The sequence below is a fragment of the Crocodylus siamensis genome, chromosome 7 (assembly GCF_052110815.1).
Source record: "Crocodylus siamensis isolate JL-2025a chromosome 7, ASM5211081v1, whole genome shotgun sequence".
NCBI classification, from domain to species: Eukaryota; Metazoa; Chordata; order Crocodylia; family Crocodylidae; genus Crocodylus; species Crocodylus siamensis.
The window spans coordinates 3,915,733-3,939,595 of record NC_143401.1 but is presented as its reverse complement, the minus strand read 5'-3'; the positions used below and the strand labels follow the sequence as shown (position 1 = coordinate 3,939,595).

Genomic DNA, 23,863 nt, shown 5'->3' with positions numbered 1-23,863 from the left:
AGATAAAGGTCTGAGTTGACTCTGAGGATTTGAATCCATAATGCTTGACTGCTTACAAGTGCTGGTGCACAGAATTCCAAGCCATTTTGTCATACCCTTTCATGTCGGAGGGGTTTTGAATAGTTGAATACTTTGCTCTTTAATTGCTTTGTGAATCGCCTCATTAATCCAGCTAAAACTGTTTCTTCTTGCCACTTAATCTTATGTGGACCAGTGATTTATTTTATAGCTTTTTTGAGTCAGTTTATTGTTTATGAAGTGCAAGGCTGGTACCTGACTTTTGCAGGTCCAAAATATATATTATCTTGCTTTCTTCATACAACTGCCTCAGCATTGCAGCCATTTATTAGATGTTTGGCATTCAAGACAGAGTCCAGTAGTTGTCCTGTGGACAAGGATCTGTTCGTTTCCTCCTAACCTGTTTAACTTTGGTGAACTTCCATTTCTGGAGCAGAAACCTCTGGAGTACTCCAGTCCATTCAGATTTCTTATTTCTGGGGAAAGGATTTTTCAACATCAACACTTTCAAAATAAGCTGCTCTGAGAGAGAGAGTTTACTACCTTGAGGTTTTTTTCCTTTTATTGAAATCTCACTTTCTCTGCTCTTTGGCATATCAAATCTAGGAAAATTTCCCCTTCCTAGTCACTGGTGAATAAGGAAATGATCCGGCCCACAAGGTCTTCCCACATGCTGCCCTCTGTTTCAATTTTGTTTTCGCAGGCAGAGACTGGGACATATTCAGTCTCCCATTACATGCCCTTTAACCTTGCTCTTGTTGTTTCTCCTGTCACTCGATCCAGTTCGGGAGGCATTTCAGTGCATTTTTGGTGCTGCCTTGTTATTTGAAACTGTTCCACCGTTAGCCTAGAATGACCATATCCCTGGAACTCAATTATATTTTCCTTGCTTCAGACTTTCTCTCTGGAAGATTTCTGAATGCATATCAGGTATTGTTATCTCTTACCCCAGTCCTCACTTTTCCTTCTCTTCCCTTCCCCCCCCCCCCCCCCCCCCCCCCCCCAAGCTGAAGCAATCAAGGCATCTTAATGCCTAGTCCGTGTAAGAACTCTCAGAGAGAGATTCTGGGAAATAAGTCTTTCACGTGTTAATTGGGATATATTAGGATATTGTTTTTAATGGATAGTTTTCGATCTGTTCATAAATACAACTTCCCAAATGCGATTTAAACTTACTTGATGAATAGAGGTTATGTATATAAGCTCAGGCTCCTGAATTATGCAACATTTCATAATTGAAGACTGCTATTTGGCTCTTCCTAAGTTTGAACATTGTAACAGGAGTACACAGCTGCTTGGATAGTACTGTTCTGAGGAAGAATGGTCTTCTTTGAGCATACAGCTTTTGCAGGGTGGCACCTACATATCTAGCTGGCTTTTTCAGCCAAATCTAGCCTTTCAGTTAAAGGGGGATCTCAGATGTTCAGGCACCTCACCTTCTCATTTGGGCTAAACCCTTCAGCAGTAGCTAGTAACTTCAGAAATGAAGCCATAGGCAGTGATAGTGCCTGACCTTTTAATGACTGATATTTTTGCCTAGCTGCTGTACTTATTCATCTATTACCTTTCTTGGATAATTCTTTCATTTTCATTCTTTTTTTTTTTACTTTTTCCCTTCTCCTCCCCCCCCCCCCCCCCCCCCCCCCCCCAAGCAGGGTGCGGTAACTCAGATCTGTACACAGCAAAAAGCATACATGCAAGAATGAAGCTCTCCTGAATTGTGAAAAATTATAATTCTAAGAAACAAATGGTTTTCCACTATTAATACAAGTCCTTTAATGGTGTCTGTCATCAGTTAAAAATAATATCCCTGAATCTTCAGGGTTTCCGTTTTTTGTAACTTTTTTTTGAGGCAGTTCTCAGCAAAACTTGTTTTTTGGGAAATAAGTTACGGAGCTGAGTGAATAAATGCTCAGTTCTGTGCTAAATGCCTCCAAGCAGATCACCGTTACGGGAGTGAGTCAGGACTTTAATATTTTCCTTCTTCCTGTGAAATGAATTGCTGCTTTTTGACCCACTGAAGATGTCATAGAAAATATTCCAGCATGGTCTCATGTACTAGTTAATGCACAATTTCATGGCTGCTTAAGCAGGCTAGTACATGTCTCTACATTTCATGGGATTTGCATGGCCCACTTCAGCAAATGCTGACTTTTTGTACTGAAGTGCCTCTTCCCCACTCGTATATGTTTTAGCAGTGCTTCCAGGCTATATAGCCTGGAAGCACTGCTAAAACATATATGAGCTTAATTTTGCAAATTACATTTTAAATGCCTAATGTGATGCTTTAATGAGGAGGTGGCTAGACCTACAGTGCTCGGAGTAGAATTGCTTTTTGATTTCTGGTTGTGCTGCTGACTTGTGGTTTAACCTGGGGCACTCTACTACTTTGCTTTGGATTAGGTATATATCCACTTTACGAATTGCTATCTGTGAATTTGAGTCTGAATTGTTACGTGATGTCTGTAGATAAAGTGCTGTAAGAGTCCAAAGTGAAGCAGTGTTGGGGGGGGGAAGCACAGTAAATATATCAACACAACACCTAATCCTACTAGAGAAAATCACTACGTAACACATACCTGAAATTAGTCAAACACCACATCTTCTTGCAGCACACCATTTTATTACTTGGTAATTTATCCTCAGAGCAGATGGGCAGTTGTAATGCAAGTTTGATTTGATGATTTACTCTTTCAAACATTTTTCAGCGTGAAACTCTTTGACTGACAAATTACTTGTTGTTTTGCAACTTAAGGTTAAAAAAAAAAAAGTGTTTCTCTCAGTTCTTCAAGATCCCACTGCCACTGATTTCTCTTGTGTGCTTTTGGTAACATCTCAAAGATCATAGCCCCAAAAATGTATCCAAATCCTGTGCTTATAAAATGGGCCCCTCATGCAAATAGTTACATAGCAGAATTCTTCTCCTCGAGAGCCCTGAAGCCAGAAGTTTCTTGGCATTCTAGTTGCATTCTTTTTCCAGTATGTGCTCAGAATAACTTGTCCCATTTTATACTTCAAACTGTCCCAAGATGTTGTTTGGACAAAAGTATGTGTTCAGTTCATAGCTACTTAATTGCAGATTTTAAAAAAAAGATCTACATTTTATTTAAACCATAGGACATTTGGTAGGCTTGTAGTAACTTCTCATTTCTGATTCAGATCATCAAGTCTGTCTTGTCTATGATAATTGAAAGCAGAAGCTGTTCATTATATTTTGTGTTCGTTTTGTAAGCTTGGGGTGGGCTTATGATGGGGGAATGACTGCAGCAGCTGATATTTGAATCCAGAAGTATCTGACCACCTCTGTTCTTTCTGCTGGGTTAAGTATTATGCACTAGGACACACTGTAGCACTAAAAAGCCCAGGCTGCGTGTTATCTTGCATTCACTTCTAACATTATGAGTTCAGATGTGAAATACTTAATGGGTTTCTTTAGAAGTGACTTTAGTTAAAGTAACTGTTACTTTGATAGTTTTTAAGATCTATTTCAGGGCTATGAATTTGGACCGCAGTTGGTCTCCAAGCAGACCTGTTTCAGTGGTAATATTATTAAATAGAAATATTTCTTTCTTCCTGTGATGGTATCTCTCTGTTGCAGTTCACTGAATCTTTCACTATCTACATAAATTTCTATAGCTGAATTATAGCTCAACTGATGGAAGACCATGGTCTTCCATCGAACACGGTGCACTGCTTTAGAACAATTCCATTTTAACAACTGATAAATTCCAGAGGTTGTCAGATATGAAATATTTTGCATCTGCAAGCCATTAACATTAAAATTCTTTTCCGCACCGTTGAGCCATCATTTGGAATGAAGGGTCACTGCCTCTTTCCATCAGACTGACAGACATCAGAAGCTTGGAAACTAAAGGTTTCTTGGCACTTTCTTCTGTGCTGTAATTTCTTACTCAAGTTGACACTTCCAAAGCTTACTATTTTTATCTAAAAATGAAACACTAAATCTCTTTTACAGTAAAAGCTTCCAGTTTGCGATTTTCTTAGTTTTCAAACCATGTCATTAAAGCTTTGATTGAGAAGCCAAATTCCTGCTTTTTTCATTTGATGAGGAAGGCATTTTAGTTTTCTCAGCACACCTGTGAAATAGTATTAATCTCATGAAGGTATGGTGCAGAAGTGATGTGACCTCATCCAGCAGTCCAGTTGACTGGATAAAAATGTTGAGGACATCTTATTCGGTTCCCTCTTCCTGTTGCTATATTTGTGCAGGGAGACTAGTATTTGTATGCTGCCAACAAATGACCATGCTGACTTATGGTAGTGTTAAGGTGATGTTGCCATGAAGGTCCAGGAAATATGAGAAGCAAGAATGCTTGCAGATGGTATCTATTATTGGACGAGCTGATGGTTGGGATGGACAGAAACAAGCTTTCAGGTATCACAGTACCCTTCCTCAGGCCTCTGGGAGGGAAGCAGACATGGCAAAGTTAAGTAGCAGATGGAATAAAAGATCATTCAGGAAGGTTGACCCCATGTGAAATGGAGAGGTTAGCGAATGTCGGGTAGATTATAATGGACCGCGGAGTCATTGTCTGTGTTAAGTCCCTGGTACTTAGTGTCCAGTAGGCGGCTGAATTTCTTTCCCCGTGGTTGTCTTATAAAGGTGCTGGGCAGATTTCTTCAGAGCAGATGAATTCTGAGGTCAAACGGGGAGTGATTTCTACGTGAAAAAATGTTCTCAATTTGTGTCCAGTGTGTTTATTGGTTTTTTGGTGATCATTCACTCTGGTGCAGTTTTTTTTGTCTGATTTCACCCATATAATTGCCATAAATATATCTGATATACCGGATAGAGAGTCCTATTTTATTATCCATTAGAAGTTGTTTTTTCCATCCTCAAATGCAGTCCCGTAATTTGTCAGGTATCCAGGCTGTAGCCATATTGGTCTAGAGGCAAAAGGAATCAAAATTCGTGGAAGAGGTGATGGCGTTTATTAGATCAACAAGATATTTGCAAACAAGTTTATTTATTTGCAAGCTTTTGGGCACACTCACCCTTCATCGGGCATAGGAGAGAGCAGAGATAGTAAAAATTCTCCTAGGTGGAAATTAAAATTCTTATTTCACAGGAGAGCTGAAGGTTTGTTAAAGTCTCCTGTTTGGAATAGTTTATTTTGTCCAGATTAGTCACAGAGAAAGGATGAAAAGTCCTTTTACCATGAAGTTGCCTGATGGCAAACAGGATGTAGAGGCATATTTTCTTCAGGTTATGATGTTTCATATTTCACAGAAGAGTGGAAGGATGGAGAACTACTCTGGGCAGGAATTTCTTGTAGTGAGTTATCTGTGTGTGTCTGCTCTTTGTGATGTAAAATTATGAACTTTACATTTCAAAAGAAGGAAGCATTTTACCACCTGATGTCCTAACTACCAAGCTCTTGCCATTGTTAGAGTGAATTTGCATCTCTCAGAGCACAGATGATCCCTTGGCAGGTTGGATCCAGCCTGCTGGCTGTATTTTGTCCACTCCTGATTTACAGCATGGCATATATTTTAATGCAACTTTGAAAACCTCCTAGGCATATGGTAATATTTGTTACCTGGAGAGAGTTGTATGCATTAGAAAAAGAAAGACGTGCCTTTCTGAAACCACTATAGAGTGAATAGTAGGTGCTGATTCCAGGTGTGCTTAGTATTATGCTTGTTTGCTTGTGTGCCAGTAATAGCTTCTATAAATGGGCGTCATGATTTCTCTCACTTATCCTAATGGAGGGCGGCTTATGCATGCATGCAGTTTATTACATTTATATGTTTACAGTTAAGAATTTTTCAATCTTTAGTACTGTAAAGTTTTAAGAAATGTACTTATCTAAAAGGTAGTGGGATTTGGTGACCAGAGACGTGTAACTTGGGAAGTACTTTCTCAGTCAGTGTAACAATTACATTAGAGTTTTTCTGAACTGCTGATCCAGAGTTCTTACTTCCTGACATTGAATGTTTCTATTTCGGTCTGAGGTTCAAACACCTAAATAGATTCCTAATTCCAGCTGTGTTTATCTTTCCCCGAGAACATCTCTGTACAGGTCACTAAATGTTTAATGCTACTGAAGCTATACATTTATTGTTGAAATAAAGCAATTGAGATGCACTTTGTCATTACATGCTAGGGAGTAGCTTATTTTGATCATTCAGTGGATCTCTGTTTGAGGTCAAAAACACTTAATACAGACTATCCCCATGCAAATTGCTTTCTGTTAAGTCTGAGTGGGAGTGGGAGAAATGGGGTAGAATTTAACTACATTAACCATCTATTTGCTTCCAAAGATTAGTATAGACTTTCTTGGTTGGGATGTTGCCATTAGAAGATCTATACTTGTAATTGGTTGGTGTTTAAAGCTTAAAAGGCTCTTGAATCAGCTGTTTGAAACATGAAGTACTTTGTATATGCATCAGAAGTTAAATTTAAAAGTCTCAGAGTTGTTGAAGAAAATCAGGAACAAATGAGTTGGCATCGTAAGCAAGCAAGTTCTCAGTCTAATTCACATCTATAAAAATGCCAGTCCGGCCTTTGTAATAGAGAATCATTGTAGACGGGTCACACTGAATGACCACTAAAGACCATCTTGACCACAAGCAAAATAAAATCAGGAGTCACTGGTGTTTTCCCAGTGCAGGTGTGTTGTCTGTACCTGTCCTTAGTTCTCCCTAGCAGTAGAGATCTTATTAATTGCTGTGAGCATGACAAAGCCTTTATTTGGGTAGGAGGAGGATTATTAGATTTACATCCTCAGCGTTTTCCACTGAAAATATCTCAGCTTTGCTTGTAGGGGGAAAGGCAGACTGACTGACAGACAGTTGGCTTTCTTTTAAATCCTCTTGGCCCATGGGAGAGTAGGTGCTTGCATGATGCATATTGTTGTTGAAAGGGTTGATGGACTTGCACTGAGGTTCTGACTTCTTGTTGGTTCTGTTCCTCGCCTGTGATTTCTAGGAGCCAAAGGGATTCATTCCTAATGGCTCATGAACTATATGTCATCTTTGCTATGATAAGCCGTTGGGCTTCTGTATGCACTGAACCTGGTAAGGTAGATGAGCAGTTTAGGACAGGTTTTGGTGGTGATAGGAGACCTGCCCTTTGTCCCCATAGTTCATATACTGCTCATCTTTAAAACCAAACATACTGGGGGAGGGTTTTTTTTTCCGAGATAGAGATATATAGACAGTACTAAACATTTTTCAGGTATTAAACGATTTAAAATAACACCTAACAATTTAATGATTTGTATTGTACATCCAGACCCCAAACCATTTAGCCAATCTGGATCTTCAATCTCTAACTAATTCAAAGGGTAGTAGAATTAGAAAACTGCTTCTTGCCACAAAGGATTAAAGAAGAAACTGAAAAAGCAAATGCTTAAATACCAAATAGAAATTTTTCTAACAATACTTCTAATGTGTTTTTCAGACTCCATGTTGAAAAGGATGTTGTCCTTTAACAGTTCTGGAAACTTGAATCGAAAACATGCTGGGGGCTCTTCCTACCTTTTTGGGCATTGTGTGGCAATATCCTGAGAATATCTCCTCCAGGTGCCTGCACAGGACTGTGTGACAACCAAAGAACTGTTCCTAGAGAATACTTCTCAGCTTGTATACTGATCCTAGTGGTTGCTAGGCTAGGGCTTTGGGAGCTGTTAACGCTATGAGAAGACCTGTAGGATGCAGGTCCAGTTACTAAAACTAGTACATTGCTACTGAGATTTGGGGGGGTTTTGTAAGGAGTTTTCAGGAATGGTGAGAATGGAATGGATGGTGCACCTGCTATCTTTTTAATAGTAACAACCTGTTTTTTCTTTTCACAGGCTGGGAGTGATGGTGAGAGCATAGGGAACTGTCCTTTTTCACAGAGACTCTTCATGATTCTGTGGCTCAAGGGAGTGGTGTTTAGTGTCACAACAGTTGACTTGAAGAGGTAAGAAATAGTCTTTCTTGAGTATGGACACATAACATCTAGACTGATTTTAAGTGTAGTTTAAACCAGAAGCAGACAGACAGTGAAGTTCATTACACCAGTTTAAAGCTGTCGAACAGTTCAAAGGCATACTTGGAATATGGGGTTTGGGGGGAGGAGGTCTATTGCGCATCTGGATCTCTGACTAGTTGTAGGTTTATGGCTTAAAATTACACTTAGTACAGCTTGAACCCACCATGACTTGCTTCCAACAAAAATTGCTATGGCACAGGAAAACTGAGGTGACCTAACAGAGCATTTATGGTAGAACAAATTTCTTTGTGCTAATTGATGCTTGCTTATTTGGTGCCAAAAGATTCAGTGATGAGGTAAGATAACCAGTGACAGACAGATTGACCATCCAGCCAGAAATCCTTAAGGACCTAGCTGGAAAGTGATCTTTGGCTCATAAGTCAGTGTCATCCCTTTTGGGATTTGTCTTGACAATGATACTTGATGCATGTAACTGCAAAATCGGCTGGTTTTGAGTTCTTACAAGCATTTGCATTGCTGAAAGCCAGCTTTAATGTCCAGTGATAGCTTCAGAATTCTAATTAATGGGAAAGACATGTTAGTGAACCAACTATATGAGTGGCATAAGTTACTGGGTAGCTAACCAATAATCCAGATAGCTTTTGTTTAGAGTAACTGAAGGCACACTATGAATGAACTTAATTCAGCTTCCTTTTAATAACTATTTTGTAACTTATTTGCTTATTTGAGGTATAGATTCTCAATGCCACAATTACTGTTGGTATTTTCTTAATGCTAGACTAGCTTTGGAAAAAGTGCTATGCACACAGAATTAGATGTTCATTGCTTTCTTAACACTTTCCTGTGTTGAATGCAGAACTGTATCTGTATATCTAAACTGTCACATGAAATGAAAAATATGTCTGAAAAAGTCTCAGAAAAGTCCTCCCATCCTCCCTTCCCCCTACCAGCAGAGCAAGTAACTTGAATGCTTTACATGTCTAGGGCATTGTTCTCTTAACACGCCTGGCTATAAAGCAACTGATCAGAGTGAAATGAATATGGGATAGGAACGTTAGAATTGAGTAATGCATCTGTGAGTTAAGGTACTTGCTTGTTACGGGTCATTTGTTGAATAGTCTGTAATTTGAATACAAAAATGAAGTATTATGTCATATTACTCAATTTATATCTTCTGCACTTACGAGGGGTAAAAGCAGTTGGAGCTGACCATTGTTACTATAACTTGTAAACTTCCTTCGTGACCAAAACTGACTTGGGAGTTGGCAGCCCCTGTTGTACAACAGAAGTAGTTACTTGCTAAAAGTAACTGTCTTCAGATTAAATGCAGGCCCTCATCCATAATGTTTCATAAAATAAAAATCTGTTGTCTATATTCTGTTTGTTTATAGATCACACTGCTAGCCTCATAGAATACTTCATTCAAAGGTGAATTGTAATACAAGATGCATGAAAATCTCCAGTTCAGAAAAAGAAATGACTTTAAAATGGCGTTTTCCCCTTGAATTTGTGGGTTAAAAATGCACTCCTACTATGTAGCTCTGTAGTTTTAGATGCAGTCTTTTACAAGTGAGAACTGCTTTGTATTTCATTTACAGTCTTGGGACTGCAGAAAAATTCTGCCAAATGGGGATTTGCTGGATGACTGCTGTAGAGCATCTGGTCTGTGGGCAAATTATTTCAGTGGCTATTGAGTAATTGCAATTTATGGAACAACTCTTGCAGCTCACCTTTTCGCATTTCTGAAAGGAGCATGGTAACCCTGTCACATAATAAAAAGAAGCTAAAAATGGCATTTCAGAAGCTTTCCCAGTAAGAGTGAATGAGTAGAAATACTATAGAATATATGCTGCCCTCTTATGAGGTTCTAGATATTAGGTGTTTCAGCCAGTACCTGCTTCTAGATGGAGAAACCCATACTGTAGAGATTGAAATGACCAGCAGAATGGGCATGCACAGCTAGAAACAAACCCAGGAATCATGACTTCCAGGATCCTGCCTCCGTCTGTGAAGCAACGAACCATTAAAATCAGCAACTGTCTGTATTTGCATGGAGTGCAAAGAAACTTTTTCCACAAGAGTAAACTGGTTTGAAAGCACATGCTGATCAGTTCGGCATTATTGTATTGATGCGATTCCAAGGTGAACCCCCTCCCCCCAATAATTAGAATCTAGACATGGGAGATTTATAAATTTTATTTTCAAAACCTATAATTTAATTATTGGGGGTTTGTCTTAAATTTTGCATCCTGACTACCACAACCACGACCACTGCAGTCCTTGACAATGCTGGACACACCTGCCAAGTCTGTTGTGGTGGGCTGAGGGAGTAGAGAAGAGGCATTGGGTAGGGGAGCACATCAATGCCCCCACAGCGAGGGAGGGATTGGGGCTGAGACAAGCTGCGCAGCTGGGGTTGGGGGTGGTGGTATGGGACTCAGGGAGGGGGGCTCTTGCCACTGCATGCTGCCAGTCCAGGAGGTGCTCTTCTGGTGGTTTCTCCGGTGGCCCTCACCGCTGGTCCAGGAGGGCATGGGAGTGGATGTGTGCTCCCAGATTTATGCGGGGTGGGCTGGGCTAGGCTGTACTGCAGGAGGCTAGCCCCAGCTGCCTGCTGCTGGGCTGCACTTCATGCAGTGCGTGGAGCCAAGTCTGCACTCTGGGCTGTGGTTGGGGCTAGCCGGCTGGAGTGCAGCCCTGGCTCCACCCACCCCACGGAGTCAGCCTGGCAGCAGGCAGCTGGGGCTAACTTCCTAGAGCACAGCCCTGGTGCTGCCTGCCCCACAGTGTGCAGCCTGGCAGCGGGGGCTTGCTGCCCAGAGCACAGCCCTGGCTCCACCTACCCTGTGGAGCACAGCCTGGTGGCTGGGGCTAGCCTTCTGAAAAGCAGCCCAGCCCAACCCACCCTGCGCAGGTCCAGGGGCACACGCCTGCTCCCATGCTGTCCCAGACTAGCAGCGAGAGCCACCAGAAGAGCAGCTCTTGGACCAGTGGAGCACAGCGGTGGGAGACCTCGTCCCCGCATACCTTGCCTCCCCCACCACCGGTCCTGGCTGGGCAGCTTGTCCCAGCCCCAATCCTTCTCTTGCTGTGGAGGTATTGATCTGCCCCCACCACAACAGACTTATTAGCTGGAAGCAGCTGTGTCCAGTGTCATAAAGTTGAACCCCTGTCGGAACCTGGAAATGGTCACAATTTACAAAGGTCATAAGTGCCATTTGTCGTAACTCGAACCGTCCTAAGTCAAGGACTGCCTGTATGGAAGATCACCCCATCCCCCTCCCTCTTCTCAGTTTCTCCTCTTTGCTGCAAGCCTTCTGAATCTCTCCAAATTGATTTGGAGGCTTCCAAGTTGATTCGGACCTTTTAATGGGTCTCCCAATTCGATTCAGAGATTCGGCCACTGAATCAGGCCGAATCGCCTCCGAATCGAATTGACTACTGGAGCTTTGCACAGCCCTAGAGTTTGTCCCTTGTGGAACCTTCAGGCCAAGAGGCCTTCAGTGTGGACAGGGATCTGAGTATGGGTTTTTTGACTCCTAGTGATTGCATGCTTCTAAAACCAAATGTAGTTTCTGGAAAAGATTACAGGAAAAAAACTAATAGAAGCATTATGTATTTTGAAGCACCAGAAGAATAGGTCACTTCCACCAGTAGACATGGGAAATATAATTTCAGTAGACACCTTTTGTATTTCCAGTGACACTTCTGTGCTCCCTTTGTCTGGGTATTGATGGAAAATAGCTGGTAAATATGACCTTTCTTAATTTGGTTGTGGCTTTAGTGTTGTTGTCATAGACTTCTTTCTGTAAAGATACTGTTTGTGATGGTATGTGTGAAATTTTATTTCGTTGGGGGTGTGAACGGTTGGCTCAAATTGTACTCATAGTAGTATTCACCTATAAATCCTCATTCCTCCCTGGAGATGTACTGTTTGTTAGTTTCCTACCACTGAAAATAGGGGAAATTAAAAAAAGAGGTGGGGGAAAGAACTTGAAGTCCCCCTTTATACTCTGGCCTTGATTTAGAGTGAAAAATGGAAAACAGATTCAGAATTGAGAAATAGCTTTTTAGTAGAGCACATCGATTTATTGCTTTTGATGATATAAAAGAATGCACCTCCTGTTACCCAAAGCAGTTACATCCTGGAGAAGTGGTTTATCAAATTTGACTTAAAAATATTCAGAATAAGTTCATAGAAAAAAAAGTTTTGCTCTTATCTTACTGAGGCGTGTGTTTGGATTACCCCGTTCCAAGCTGGGATGCTGAAGGGCCCAGAAAACAGCAGATTGCTCCAATTTTACTGGAGCCCTATTTACATGGAAAATTCTACCAACTTGCCACTGCCTGTGCTGCCATTTCTCCACATCCCTAACAGTATGTTAGAAGTGACTTTCAAGAATACAGTACTCAAAACTATCACTCCAGTTTTTCACAGCAAGGAGACAGACAAGTTAGGTGCTAAAGTGTTTTTTGAATGAATACATCTTGCTAACCAAGAAACAATGGGTATAGTTGCAAACTGTGCTCCTGATTGGCCATACAGTTCATTTTCTGCACAACAATCTGCCTCTTTGAAATGGTCAGTCAGTATTTGGCCTAGAAAGTGAAAGATCTGCTGGAGCTCTGATCAATTCTGTATTTGTCTTGCTAGGTCATGGTCTGGTACAAAAGTTCACAAACAAGTTATTTGGGACACACAGGAAAAACTGAATCTCACTTGATTTACTTCGTATGACTTGTATTTTCCTTTCTATACTTATGACAAATATAATACTCTGCTAACAAAAGAATATTTTGTAGTTTTCTAGTCTGCTGTCAGTAACTAGGGGCACCAGTGAAAATATGAACACAGACTAAATTAAATGGGACATACCATCCTTTCAGAAAGACTGGGCATTTCTTGCTTTTTGCATACTCTGAGACAGAGGCCCCATTCTTTTTCTGTCCTGCACTGAAACTGTTACTGAAATTTGACTTGTTCTAATGACTTGGTACAGGGCTGCTGTGTGTAAACCATTTGTTAGGCTTGTAACAACATTTAAGGCAGCTCATGTTCAGTATCAGTTTGTGATTCTGTTTGGAAATGTCTTAGAAACTTAAAGCTGTGCTTCCTTTGCTTAATCTTTAGGATTTTTTTTTTTTTATCACAGTATTTTAAAAACAATCAAGAACTGCCTGTAGATATAAAACTTCCAAGGTATTTTCTTGTTAGTGCTCCTTGAAGGTTCTTAATTGTTGGTGTAGTGTTTGTATGAATTTGTTAATTCACTTTTGCATATGCCCCTCTCCTTTTCTGTGGTATTTACTCTGTGTGTGTGTGTGTGTGTGTGTGTGTGTAATAAAACACTCTTAACAATGAAAACCTATTAATATATATTAAAAATACATATAATGGTAATCTTGCTCACTCGTGCACATACACACTTTGAATTTTATACTCTGACTCTTTGCGGGGGGGGGAGAGGTGGTGGTGGTGGCTGGAAGGAGCTGCTGCTGCTGCCCCCATCTGAGCTGTTTAGAAAGGCATTGGGGCAGGCTGGGGGCTCCCGTTGCTTATGGGTGCTCAGCCCCTGCATATTTCAAACCATGTGTGTAGTTATTACCAGGTAGTTAGACAAATTCCTATTCAGTAACGTTGAGCTAAGCTTTAGGCTTCACACCGCCCATCCCTACACATTAGAGCTTAAGTTGTGGTTATTTTTTAGAAGCACAGATATTTTGAAGTGCCCTTTCAGCCCCTAGAAATAATATTCAGTCACGTGACATGTTTGTTGTAGCTTTCCATGAAGTGCTAGTGCTACATGGGCTTTTTCACTCTCTAGACAAGATTGTACTATTGGGTTCTTTTGCTGTACTGTCAAGGATACAGGTTTTTTTCAGCCTGTCCATTAGCTCTTGTTTGAATGTCAAAAGAATGATTCAGGCTATACCACCTATAACCTTGAAGGACATGCTACAGCTTTCAGAGGAAATCATGGAGGTTTTTGAGGTTATGGCCTGTAGGCTGTAAGGTGATAGGGGAGATCTGTTCATTACAGTAGCAATGTGTGACTAATGTAACTGGGAAAGAAATGGGCACCAGCCCCAGGTCCATTCTTTCTGGGGGTGCCATTATGGCCTTTCCTCTCCTGCCCCTTGAGGTCTTTGCTATGGCAGGTACCACCCAGCCACACATGCTGGGCAGGAACAGCCAGCCCTATACCCAGTGTTGTATTCAGGTGGGGATAGACTGTGCTATGCGAGAGACAGCCCTGCTGTGGGGATTTTTTGGGGGAGAGAACAAGGCACCAAGAGTGGCCTCCATGGAGCCCACGCTGCCGCTATTCCTCAGTTGCAGCAGCTTGAGCCTGTGCTGATACAGCACAGTAAGCAGCTGTTGCCCAAGTGAAGAGAGCCCTTCTCTGGCTCTGCTCTCCTCCACACCCCCAGCACCCCGTGATCAGTAAAATTCCTCTTGGGCATCTGGCCTGGGCACTGACAGAGTTTGCTATGTCTCTGTCTCCTACGTTTGGTTCCTTGCTTTGGCTGTGGTTTGCTAGGATATTAACGTCTCTGTACCTCTTCGTCCTTGATTCTGAAAACAAAGTCTGTTGGGGGTACATCTTGGGATGTGTTTTGTGTTCCCTAAAACACTCTGAGATCCTTGTGGTAGGCTGACACACATACTGTGCACTGTATCTGTGCTGTTGCTTAATTTTTCACGTGTTTGAGAGGATGAATTCCAGGTAACCACCCAGTGGGATTTTTTGGGGAGCCTTTCCTTTTGTTAGTTTGTTGATCTGGTCTATTTCTGAAATGAAACCTTTCCCTTGATTCCCTTCTGGGCAGTCTAGTTGCTTTGACTGCTTTTGTGTTAAAATTCCTTAGAAGGAACATTTATCCAGTTCATAAAGTTGGAAATGAGCCATAATGGTTTTCTGCAGTTGTGTATGTACAGAACTATATTGAACCTAAATATTATAATACTTTCCTCAAGAGCATTAGACTGGCTAATGATGGTTAAACTGGACTTGTATGGCTGACTTGGAGCACCAATTATGAAAGAAAAATTGTGCTTAAAATATAAGGGAGAGGACCAAAGTTAGTGATGCAATGCGGTCAACAAACTACTTGGAAAACTGGAGTTGAATTAATTTCCACGCTTTGACTTCAACATCTGACTTCTGCCACTGTTTTGTAAGCTACCACCAGACTAAAAGTGGTCTTACTATTAATACAAAGGTGCTTGAGCACTAAGTGTCAAGCTTTTCAGTTCAGTTCTGTATGTACTTCCAGCTAATTGCAACTGTTATAGGAATGCTTGTAGCTTACATGTATGTTATCTTTTGTTGGTCAGCCAAAGTGTAGGAGCTTGTCTTATCAATATTACTATTTCCTCTGGTAAGGGGCTCAAGCTGTGGTCATGGAATGAAATCCAACATGGTTTTAATCCTTTAGGAATTTACACTTGATTCAGAGTCCTGCAGGACTAACCAATCTTAGTGTACAGTTACAAATTAACCACGTTTAAAGGTGTTATCCACAAGTAAGTCTGTGCTTTCACACCACTTGAGTGGTTTGTTTTTATGTATGTATTGCTGCTAGCATAACTTCTCTTACCTGTGTGGACAGGGCATGTCTTGGAACTGGTCTGTACATTCTACCCCAAGCCACCTATAGCATGGATATAATCCCTGAGAAATCCCTGTTCATGCTTTGCAGAGAAAGTCTTGACTATAAAGATTCACTGGTTTCATCAGTCTGGTAATAGAAAATAATCCTGCCACTGAGGAGTTGACGTGTAAAATTGCAATTCCTGTTCTGGTTTGAGTTAAGACCGTCACAGGCACAGAGGTAACAAATTTCATGGGAACTTATAGGAGCGAATTTTGAGGGGGGGCTATTTTTAGAAGACTCTTGGGGTTAGTATAGGTAGTAACAAACCGGCATGCCTTGCGTTATCCAGCAATTCAACAATGCCCTTCCTGAACTTCTCAACTTCTGTCCTCTAGGATTGAATGTTCCTTTGTTTCATTGTGTTTAAATGATCAAATGAAATGGCAGATGTGCAAGCACATATTATAGTGAAATTAATAAATTGTGTAAGATGGAATGAATGCAAGTGGGTGTATACGCATGTGAGATAGACGAATGTCTGCCATGTCACCACTGGATCAAGACCCAGCTAAACTGAAGGAAAGAGAGCAGCAGCCAAGTGTCTATGAAATAGACCGTTCAGCAGGATTAGGATTACCGTCTGAAGGGGGTTACTGCAGGTAGAAAGCCAGCATTAGTTTTGGTGAAACTAAGCAGACAACTTAGTGCTGTCCTTAACTTTGAATCCAGATATTTATGATTATATTATGTTTTCTCCCCTGCCATGAAAAGGACTTTATTTTTATCGGTACTTACTTGAAAGCTCATCTTGTAACTGTAAAATAACTATTTTATTGCACTTTTCCCATGTTTGGCAGGGGGTGGGTGGGGCTGTTTGCCACAAAACGGCACGTGTATTACATGTTTGAGTGGGTTTTTTTGTTAGCTCATTTACTTCAGAGGAACTTGGGTGTGGAGAGGTAGGCATATTAATGGATGACCTCAGGTTCCATTCAGGTTGCTGCATGTGTCGGTGTATGTTGAAGATGAAACCGAAATGGAGGGGAGGAAGGAAATTACTGTCTTTAAAGCTCTCAAGTTAACTATGTGATAGTATTCCCAAGCCAGAATTCTAATTAAGATTTAAACCCAAATTTTGAATAAATTTTTAAAAGAGCTAATTTAATACACTTCTTAAAAAAAAAAAAAAAAAAAAAAAGCTAGCTACTCCTCTCCTTTAAAAAAAAAAAAAAAAAATTGCAAGTAATTGAACTTTCTCTCCTACAGAGATGCTTTCTTGAATCACTATTGCACCTGACTTAACTCTGGAGGGTCAAAAGTGGTATGCAAAGAGCAGTACCTCTCTAATCAAAGTGATGCCCGTGCTGACCTGCTTCTTTTACGGTGTTGTGTACCATGTTTTTGTATTGCACTTTAGGAAACCAGCAGATCTTCAGAACCTGGCTCCAGGGACGCATCCACCCTTTATTACTTACAATGGTGAAGTGAAAACAGATGTGAACAAAATTGAAGAGTTCCTTGAAGAAGTCTTGAGTCCACCCAAGTAAGTTTTTCAGGCAAGAATATATTTGCATTTGCAAACTTGGTTATTTAGTAACTAAGGTCTTTCAGAATATCTAACCTCCAACAGTCTCGCCTCCATCCTTGGACAGTTCTTTGAAAAGATTATGAAGGAAGATATTTGTGGGAGTCCAGCAGGAAAAATAATGCAGCAGAGCAACCAGCATGAATTCGTAGCAGATAGATCATGCCTGACCAATCTATTTTTGTTTTATGATGGGGTCACAAAATGCTTAGATGCAGGAGTAGAGGTGAATGTTGTTTTCTTGGATTTTGGCAAGGCCTTCAATGCAATATCTTATCCCATTCTCATGAATAAATTAGGAAGCTGTGACACAGATGTTTACACAGTCTGGTGGGTGGCAAATTGGCTTAGAGGTCACACCCAGAGGGTGATAGCAGACAGGGCAGTATCGACCTGGAAGGATGTGGGTAGGGGGGTCCTGCAGGGTTCGGTCCTTGGACCTGTACTCTTCAATATCTTCATCAGTGACTTGGATGTGGGTGTGAAGTGTACTCTGTCCAAGTTTGCGGATGATACTAAATTGTGGGGTGAAGTGCACACTCTGGAAGGTAGGGAACGATTGCAGGGCAACCTGGACAGGTTAGAAAAGTGGGCAGTACACAGTAGGATGCAATACAACAAGGACTCGTGCAGAGTGCTGCACCTAGGGTGCAAAAATATCCAGTGCACCTACTGACTGGGAAGTGACCCTGTCAGCAGCACAGAAGCGGAAAGGGATCTTGGAGTCATAGTGGACTCCAGGATGAATATGAGTTGTCAGTGTGATGAAATCATCAGCAAAGCTAACCGCAGTTTAGCATGCATCAGCAGATGCATGACAAATAGAACCAAAGAGGTGATACTTCCCCTTTTATGTGGCATTGGTCAGACCACAGTTGGAGTACTGCGTCCAGTTTTGGGTGCTGTACTTCAAGAAAGATGTTGATGAACTCGAGAGGGTCCAGAAGAGGGCCACTCTTATGGTTAGGGGCTTACAGGACAAGCCCTAGGAGGAGAGACTGAGAGGCTGAAGAGGTTTAGGTCCCTGCAAGAGAAGGCTGAGAGGTGATCTTGTGGCTGCCTACAAATTCATTAGGGGAACGCAGCAAGGGATCAGAGATGCTCTGTTCACCAGGACACCTTGGGGTAACAAGGAACAATGGTCACAAACTGATTGAGAGCAGATTTAGGCTGGATATCAGGGGGAAAACTTCTTCACAGTAAGGGTGGCCAAAATTTGGAATGGGCTTCCAAGGGAGCTGGTGCTCTTCCCTACCTTGGAGGTCTTTAAGAGAAGGCTGGGGTCATGTGATGCCAGCAGTCTTTCCTACATAGGCAGGGGGTCGGACTCAATCTGTTGAGTTCCCTTCCGACCCTAGCATCTGTGAATCTATGAACCTCATCTTGGATTTGAGTTGCTTTAACTTTCTAGTTTCTATTTGAGAGTAAGCTTTCTACAGTAGTATATAACCAGCCACTGATCTTCTGGAATACTGTGTACCTGTTAAGAGGTCCAGTCAGATGCCTGATGACTTTTCTTGTGACTAACAAGCCCAATTTGAGAATGATGCAGCTTGTTACAAGTTTCATAGATCCATATGCTGTCTCAGAATTTCTAGAATGCAAGTCATTTTATTTCAGTTTCGGCAGGATAGATTGGGTTGTTTTCTAGGGTCTTCCTCAAGAAGGGCAAGCAGGCCATCCCTGAATAGGGCTGCTTGGACACCTTAGTAGCTGCCTCTGGTTCCTTATTCCCCTTGTGGAGTCCTGCAAACATCATACCAAGGCCTTCAGCACGTGCGCCTAGGCAAGAGTATGGAGGAGTAGAGGCTGCCCTAGACGCACCATCCCCACTTCTGACCACCGAGACAGAGTCCAGGCATTCAGTGCCTCGATGGTTGTAACCACTGCCAAAGAGCAACAGATTGGAGCTACTGCGGACTGCCCTATGCCTCAGCAAGGATGCATTTCTCTTGGGGTGGTGTACCTTAGCCTTACTTCAAACAAAGACTACCCACGAGGCAGTGGGGGCTGGTGCCCTATACTCACGTTACTCTGGAAGTTGCAACATTGTGGCATTTTATAGGAGCTGCCCTACCACCAGTAGTCCCACCACATTGCCACCAGGCCCTCAGTCAGATGCAGTTTACAGTCCTACCCAGGGCCAGCAGCAGTACAGTATTGTGTACTAATAAGGGTTTTTTTCTCCATGCCAGTTTACTGGTGTTCAAGTCGTGGCAACATGAACTAAAGTCTTAAATATTTTAGGCCAAAAAATATATATTTCTATGAAATCCATTTAATTAGGAAGAATGTAGTATGTAAAATAGGTTAGAGATTATTTATAACTGATACCATTATTTATAATTATGTATTTGTGGCTATAGAACTTTCAGTTTTGGTGATTGGGGTCAATGTGCCCAAGCTATATGCCAATAAGAGAGAAACTGTCTGGGCAATGAAAGTGTGTCTATATATCAGTGAAGTAATTTTAAGCTGATCTGCTAGTGTTCATCCCAAGATTTGTGTTTGCAGCAATTCTAAAAGTAAGCTGATGTGGGTTAAAACAATGTATTGACCTTATTTGAAGCATTGGTGGCTTATACATTTTTGCATTATGAAACTTTCCATCATGCTTTCTTATTTTCCTGCCTGTAAAAATGAATGAAAAAATAAATAACAGAGCAGTGAAAGAGGGGAAATCATTGCATACATTAAGAATCAATGACATGGAAGTTGGCAGTAGCTGGCTGTTGCAAAATATCATGTGTGTTCACGCATGCCCAATAATATGCCCCTGCTGCAAATGTACTGTCTCTGTGAGGCTGTGATTTGAGCCTTAAAACTATGGAGATTGTAGAAAGACGCACAAACTGCCTGAATTTGAGATCATCTAGTGCAAGAGCAGAAAATGGTGTCAGGTATCCTACAAGCTCCTGACTTCCCCTCTCTCTAGCAGGCTGTCAGTGCTCAGACATGCTTGGTCTCTGGCTAGCTGAGCTATTTCTCTTATGAGGAAGTGTTTCTAGATATTACCATTTTTTCTTCCTTTTTTAGTGGACTTTGGATCAATGACCACTTACCTTCCAGGACAAGTAGCTTTGTTGCATGTTTATTGGGGGGGGGGGAGTTTAATCTTTTCCTTGAACAAGCAAGAGAAATAGAGCAAAGCAAATGGCACATGCTTGACTACAGTTACACTCTATTGTGTGCGGAGCCCAATTCTCCACTCATTGAGCACTGCATTGCAGTGATAAAAAAGGCAGCTTTCTCCTGTATTCTCCCTATGCTGTTACAAGCACAATATGCTTGATTTATAGGCTCGCTCCAGAAAGCGTGAGGAGAAATGATAATGTTTTTCTTTCCTCAATGGAGTAGTTTGAGGTTTAGAAGTAGGATTACACAGAACTGGACAAATAGAAAATGTATTAAGCCTGATGCATATTCTGTTGTTCATGAGATCTAGTCTCACTGCTTTTCTCTCCTTCTGAAACAAGCCTTTAAAGATTGTTTGAACTAACAATATTTTAAATATTCCTCAGGGTGACAGATGCTTTGATTGTGTAGGAGTATAAGAGTTATTTTATTTTATGTAAGCAGAAGTCAGAAAGTTAAGGCTACGAAAAAATATTTCTTTAATTTGAAAGCTATTACATCAAATATTTCGATCTACCTTAAACTGTTCTTTGAATAGAAAACAGCCCTTGTCGTAGGTCATCTGAACACAAAGAGGCCCAACAAGATTGACCAGTTATCAGTTACTCTAGGCAAGTAAAGCCCTCTTATTGATCGGAAAGCAGGACTGTTCTTTAAAATAAATGTTTGGATTTCATTGTAAACCTTCCCTGTGCCTTGTCTATCTAATACTATAAGAGCTTTATTTACTTAACATTCACATTTCAAGCTGTTACATGGAATATTACAGAAGATCAGTTAGTTAGTTAAAGATGTCTGTCAAACCATGGAGCCTGCCTGCCAGCTGAGTGTTCAAAATCCAGTTTACATTTCTAGAAACGAGTCATTTGTTTGTAGGGGGTAAATCAAAAACTCTGCTGTGACACCTTCAAGCTTTGAGGTATGTAACACATGATCTGGCCTGAGCTTCTGGCAATTTAAATTGAGGCTCAGTCAATTAAAGTTGCATAGTGTGAAGGGACAGACATGGAAAATCTGAAGCATTTTTAATGTTCGTATAGTCTAGCAGGTAGCAGAAAAGTTTTATACAGAATATGAATAAATCTGTGGGTTTTTTATTTTTGTTTTTTATGTGATTTTTTGGGGGGGCTGGGGTGGAAATTGAAAGCACAATCCTTCAACCTAGTCAGCATATAGGAAGTAAGGACTTCCTAAGGATGAAAACTGAAGTGTTCAAACATCCAATTCAGTCTTGATTTTTTTTTTTCTTCATTTTCTCAACCAGAGGAGATTTGTGTGCTCCTGACACTGTCGTGTCTTAACTTAATTACTTCATGGAATACACAAGATTTAAACTAGTACCATCTGCAAGAAGACCATAATATTTCTGACTTAAGTGGTCTGCCACTGCTTGTTTTTTGGGGAAAAATTTCAGATAGCTACAGTGATCGTTGCTTTTCTTTTGTTTGTGGATATCTCTTTCTTTCGGTAACCTATGAAATTTATTTTACTGCCTTAAGTATATCTTGCTGTACTCAACAGAATATTCTATAGCAAGGGCTCTGTCTGAAATTGTGGGTATCTCTATACCTAGAGAGAGAATGAAAATGGTGGCATAAAGTGTGTAGTATTGTGATGACTTCTCCTTAATATTAGACTGAATTTTATAGTTACAGTTGTATAACTGGTGAAGGTGCATATAAGTAAAGGGAGCACAGGAAGGAACACAGCCCAGTTTGTGGAGACAGTTTTATGTAAAATATGAACTTGTACCTGCAGGCATCAGATATACTGTTAAAAATACTCTAGCAAAATTGGGGCAACTAACTGGTCTACCCTAGAAACAAGCACACATTTGTTTGTCGCTAACTAGACAAGAATATGCACTGGTCTTAGTTGATCTATAGACATACCAATTATATTTGATCCACTAATCCAGTTTACATAGTGATAAGAAGTTTTTAAAAACATCTTTGCTTCACAAAAAGAGCAATAGGTAGTGGAAATGTCAATAAAGGGTGTTTTTCTTTTGTTTTCTTTTGCTGCAAATTAACTTTATAAATAAGTTTAACTTGAAATTTTAGTCTCCTAATCTTCAAGAATTTGTAAATAAAATACTGAATACATTGAGTATGTAACTACAATGCATAGCCAATCCAGAACTTCTAGCTGTGCCCTTAAATCCCAGTGTAACTGAATACCCATATTGTGCTGTTAAGTGTTTATTTCATGTCCTTGAGCAGGATTTGACTTTCCTCTGGTAATTCTTATCGCAGCAATAAGCACTGAAGTGCTACAGAATTCCAGAGATCCTGGCTCACGTTGTATATAGTTCAGACGCATTGAAATAACTTAAGTACGCTTAAAATGTCCTTTAGCTTAACTGTAATTTTGTTTTTAAATTCCTTGCACATATTTCTGATATCTTCTTAGGTTGTTGGAAGTGATTTAAAAAAAAATGCATTGCTTCAATCCTGATACCATTCAGTCTACACAGATCATTAAGCTGTACCAAAAGTACAAAACAAGTCCATTTCACTTTTGGCCGTTCTTATTTTCTGGCTCTTGTGGTCTGCAGTGTCATCAGTGTATAAACTGGTGATTCTCAACCAGCATTCCACAGGATTCACAAAATCAACCCAGAGACTTCAGAAAGGAATCCAGAATGCCAAACTTTCCACCTGGCTGTGGGCTTGCCATGTTTCATAGTTTCTAGGGTCGGAAGGGACCTGAATAGATCATCTAGTCTGACCCCCTGCCATGGCAGGAAAGAGTACTGGGGTCTTTGCAACAAGAATTGATCTCATGTTTCCTTGCTCAACAAATAAGTGAAAACTTAAGGGCTCACAGTTTCTGAGGGCTTTCTTGAGTCTAACAAGATTGAGAGCAAACCAGGAAAGCCAAGGCTGCAACTGAACTCCAACTAGCTTCAGGCATCAAGGACAACAAAAAGTCCTTTTTCAGATATGTGGGGAGCCGGAGGAAAAGCAAGAGCAATGTTGGACCCCTGCTAAACCAGATGGGGCAACTGACAACTGACGCCCAGGAAAAAGCCAACCTATTAAATAGGTACTTTGCGTCAGTCTTTCATCAGTCACACGGGATGCCCATGCCTGCTATGGGACAGGGAAATCTGGGTGAGGGGGGATCCCCTACCCTCCATCAATGCTGACCTCGTGAAGGAACACCTTGAGAAGCTGGATACCTTCAAGTCAGCTGGCCCTGACAACCTGCACCCCAGGGTACTCAAGGAGCTGGCGAGCGTCATAGCCCAGCCCCTGGCACGGATCTTTGAAAACTCCTGGCGCTCTGGTGTAGTGCCCGAAGACTGGAAGAAGGCCAATGTGGTGCTGATCTTCAAGAAAGGGAGGAGAGTGGATCCGGCTAACTACAGGCCCATTAGCCTGACTTCTATCCTGGGGAAGATCTTAGAAAAGTTTATTAAGGAGGCCATCCTTGAGGGACTGGCCTAGGCTAACATCCTAAGGGATAGCCAGCATGGGTTTGTTGCGGGTAGGTCTTGTTTGACCAATCTCATTTCCTTTTATGACCAGGTGACCTATCACCTGGACAAGGGAGAAGAG

The 23,863-nt window shown here is 41.2% G+C and overlaps 1 protein-coding gene across 1 annotated transcript in view; it reads left to right on the top strand.

Moving 5' to 3' along the window:
* Positions 1-23,863, top strand: part of CLIC4 (CLIC family member 4) — a 62,370-nt gene that overhangs the window by 23,495 nt on the left and 15,012 nt on the right. Inside the window, exons 2-3 of the mRNA XM_090058071.1 lie at positions 7,839-7,948; positions 16,998-17,123. Of these exons, the coding sequence (XP_089914197.1) occupies positions 7,839-7,948; positions 16,998-17,123 (236 nt within the window). The remainder of the gene's footprint in view (positions 1-7,838; positions 7,949-16,997; positions 17,124-23,863) is intronic.